Below are 3,616 nucleotides of genomic sequence, written 5' to 3' on the forward strand. Positions count from 1 at the left end.
GAGGTGGTAAGAGCTTTGAAGCAGATGTCAGCCTTCAAATCACCTGGTCCTGATGGGTTTGGAGCCGGTTTTTATAAAAATAATTGGGGAATAGTCGGAGAGGAGACAACCAAGGCAGTTTTGGAATTCTTGAAAGAAGGAAGAATGCAGGAAGGGTTTAATCATACTCACCTGGCTCTGATCCCTAAGGTAAAATCTCCTAATTCTGTTAAGGACTTTAGACCAATTAGCTTGTGTAATGTCATTTACAAGTTGATTTCTAAAGTCCTAGCAAATAGAATCAAAGGGAGCTTAAATGAGTTTATTTCTGAAAATCAGAGTGCTTTCATTCCTGGAAGACTTATATCTGACAATGTTATGATTGCTTATGAGCTGTTGCATAGCATGAAAAGAAACCGAAGGGGTAGCTCTAGTAGTATGGCAATTAAACTTGACATGTCCAAGGCCTATGATAGAATTGAATGGCCTTTCCTAGAAGCCATGCTGAGGAAAGTGGGGTTTGGTCCTAAGCTAACTAGTTTGATTATGGAGTGTGTTAGATCAGTAAAATACTCAGTCTTATTAAATGGTGTCCAAGGGAAGTTGATCACTCCATCAAGGGGCCTGAGACAAGGAGATCCCCTTTCTCCTTATCTCTTTATCATCTGTGCTGAAGGTTTAAGCCAACTTTTGAAGTCAGCCGATGCAATGGGTGATTTAAGAGGGGTGGCAGTGGTAAATGGTGGTAGTAGGGTAAATCACCTTATGTTTGCAGACGACTGTGTGATTTTCTGTAAGGCAAAGAGGGAGGAGTGGCTACAGGTTCAACTAATCTTGCAGAAGTATGAAGGGGCCTCGGGACAGACTATAAATAGACAGAAGACTTCCATTATGTTCAGCCCTAATACAAGCAGGGAAAACAAAAAGTTGATTGTACAAGAGGCTGGGGCAGGAGTGGAGGAAAATTATGAAAGATACCTGGGGTTACCAGCTTTTGTGGGGAAGGCAAAGTACAAGGCTTTCAGCAGTATTAAAGAGAAGGTGGGGCAGAGGATAAACAGCTGGAAGAACAATTTTCTTTCAAGAGCAGGGAAGGAAGTGTTAATCAAAGCAGTGTTACAGGCCATCCCAACGTATACAATGAGTGTGTTTATGCTTCCAAGAAAACTTTGCAGAGATCTGGAAAATTTGTTTTCAAAGTTCTGAGTTGTTCAAAAAAGGAGGGGGGTTTGGGCTTTAGAAATATGGAATGTTTTAATAGGGCTATGGTGGCAAAGCAAGGTTGGAAATTTTTGAGGGAACCAAGTTCTTTAGTAGCCAGGATATACAAAGAGAAGTATTTCAGCTCGGTACAGTTTTCTAAAGCAAGTTTAGGAAAGGCCCCTTCTCTGATATGGAGGAGTATCTGGTCAGCAAGGGAGGTTGTTTTGAGGGGAACAAGGTAGAGTGTTGGGAATGGAAGGGAGATACAAATATGGGGTCAGAAATGGCTGCCAACACCCATAACTTTTTGTGTTCAATCACCTATAAGCATTTTAGGAGCAGACTCAAAAGTCAGGTGCAAGGGTGAATCCTCTAATGATAGTGAGAAATCAGAGCTATGGAAACACATATGGGAACTTGAAGTGTATGGAGGATGTAAACATTTCTTATGGAAGGCTGTGAGTAACACGCTGCCAACAAGAGCTAACCTGTATAAGAGAAAGATTATAGAAGACCCCTTATGCCCAATATGTCAAAGGGAGGAGGAAAATGTGCTTCATGCCCTCTGGAGTTGTCCAGCAGCCTCTGATGTGTGGGGGGAAATGCTGAGTCCAGTGCAGAAGTGGAGGTTGGAGGAGAAGGATTTTCAACAGTTGTGGTTGAGGATGGTTAAGAGACTCACTAAGAATCAGATAGAGATAACTGTAAATATCATGAAGAGAATATGGGGCAGGAGGAATGAGGTTTTATTTGAAAATAAATTCATGGACCCGGGGAAATTAGTGCAGAATGCTTTAATAGGGTGGGAAGTGTTTCTCGAAGCCAATAAGAAGACCTGTGACACAGTGAGGGAGGTATCTTCTATTAGTAAGCAAGGGTGGGAAAAACCAGTGGGTAATTGTTGCAAAGTGAACTTTGATGCAGCGTTGGATATGGTAAATAAGAAGATAGGCCTGGGCATTATAGTGAGGAACAACGCAGGTGATATTATGGCTGCTGTATGTACTCCAAGGAAATTAGTAGTATCTCCCTTTCTGGTTGAGTGTCATGCTCTTTGGAGATCGATGGAGGTGTGCAGGGAACTGGGTTTTTGGGATATAATTTTGGAGGGAGATGCAAAGAACGTGATTGATAGAGTAAATTCTGCAACAGAAGATGAATCAGAATGGGGACAAATTATTACGGATTTAAAGACAGTCCTAGGAAGGTGTGATGGGTGGTCTTTGAATTTTATACATAGAGAAAAGAATGGTGTGGCACACTTTTTAGCAAAAATGGCTCTAAATTTAGATGAGGAGCGTTGCTGGATTGAAGAAGGTCCAATTCAGATAGAACAGTTGATTGTAAAGGAAAAGTCATGTATTACTCTGAATACATAATCAAAGGATACGGAATTTTTTCAAAAAAAAAAAAAAAGTTTGATATTATAGAAAGTTGCCAAAAGTATTTTGGATAAATGAGAACCAGATTCAATCCCCCCACTATTATAAAAAAAAAAGTTTGATATTCTAGAAAGTTAACAACATAATCGACAAAGTTAAAGCTAAATGAAGAGGGAAATAATTTTCCTTTTTCACTGGTAGTGAACCCAAGAATGTCAACAAGATAGGGACATGATAGGATAAAGCCAGATTATCCAACTTGGCAGCACATGATTTCTATGAACCCTTTCTGGCTGTATAACTAGGCAGCAATAGCACCTGAAAAGGCAAAGAGTTTTTATCCTTCTTTTTTGTTACCCTTTCTCCATGCTTTGCTTCCTTTCCCCACTTTTTAACATGTAATGGAATCCATGCTTTCACTTTTGGGCTAAGGCCACTACATGGTGGTCGATAGAACAAGCTTAACTGCTCTAAAGGTTCGTTTCTACATAATTGAAAGGAATTACAATCTTGCACAGATTATTGGGAGGGAAAAATAAATCAATCTGACAATCTCTCAAAGACCAATAAAGGTTATCCACCTGGAGTATTTATTAGGTAGTTCCAGAATATAGATCATAAGTGCTCCTGTCTCATCACAATATGTCATGCCATTGAAAGTTAGTGGCATTTTAGGGTAGGATCAAGAGTACCTAAACATTTCCACCCACTTCATATAAACCTTTTCCCCCAAGATCCCATATCCACACTTTTCAAACTCAACCCATGCATTTCACTAGCATAGAGATCAAGCTCATTCGAAGAACTCATAAAAATAATTCTTTTTCTGTGGATATCTAATAATCTATTATTAGAATCCAAGAAAATATTTTGGGTTTTCCCAAAATGAGACCTCATTATTAATAATCTAATAATCAGTGACATTAAGGAAAAATTTGCAAATAAACAACAAAAAATATTTTCATTAGAAAAAACAAAACAAACACAAATATAGACCCAAACCCAAAGGAAGGAAGGAAAAAGAAAAACATAGATAAGCCATCAGATTTGGG

The 3,616-nt window shown here is 39.1% G+C and overlaps 1 protein-coding gene across 1 annotated transcript; it reads left to right on the plus strand.

The window, feature by feature from the left end:
• The first annotated feature begins 1,244 nt into the window (after positions 1-1,244).
• On the plus strand, positions 1,245-2,561 carry LOC122290987. Its single transcript, XM_043098643.1, has 2 exons — positions 1,245-1,420; positions 1,511-2,561. Exons 1-2 carry the CDS (start codon positions 1,245-1,247, stop codon positions 2,559-2,561), a joined length of 1,227 nt encoding a protein of 408 aa, XP_042954577.1.
• The last annotated feature ends 1,055 nt before the right edge of the window (positions 2,562-3,616 follow it).

This window comes from Carya illinoinensis, chromosome 13, assembly GCF_018687715.1.
Source record: "Carya illinoinensis cultivar Pawnee chromosome 13, C.illinoinensisPawnee_v1, whole genome shotgun sequence".
Taxonomy (NCBI): domain Eukaryota; kingdom Viridiplantae; phylum Streptophyta; class Magnoliopsida; order Fagales; family Juglandaceae; genus Carya; species Carya illinoinensis.

Coding starts and splice junctions, on each gene's coding strand:
- LOC122290987 (XM_043098643.1), top strand. CDS start 1,245: ATGGTGGCAAAGCAAGGTTGGAAATTTTTGAGGGAACCAAGTTCTTTA. Junction 1,421..1,510: donor GTTGTTTTGAGGGGAACAAG/GTAGAGTGTTGG, acceptor ATCACCTATAAG/CATTTTAGGAGCAGACTCAA.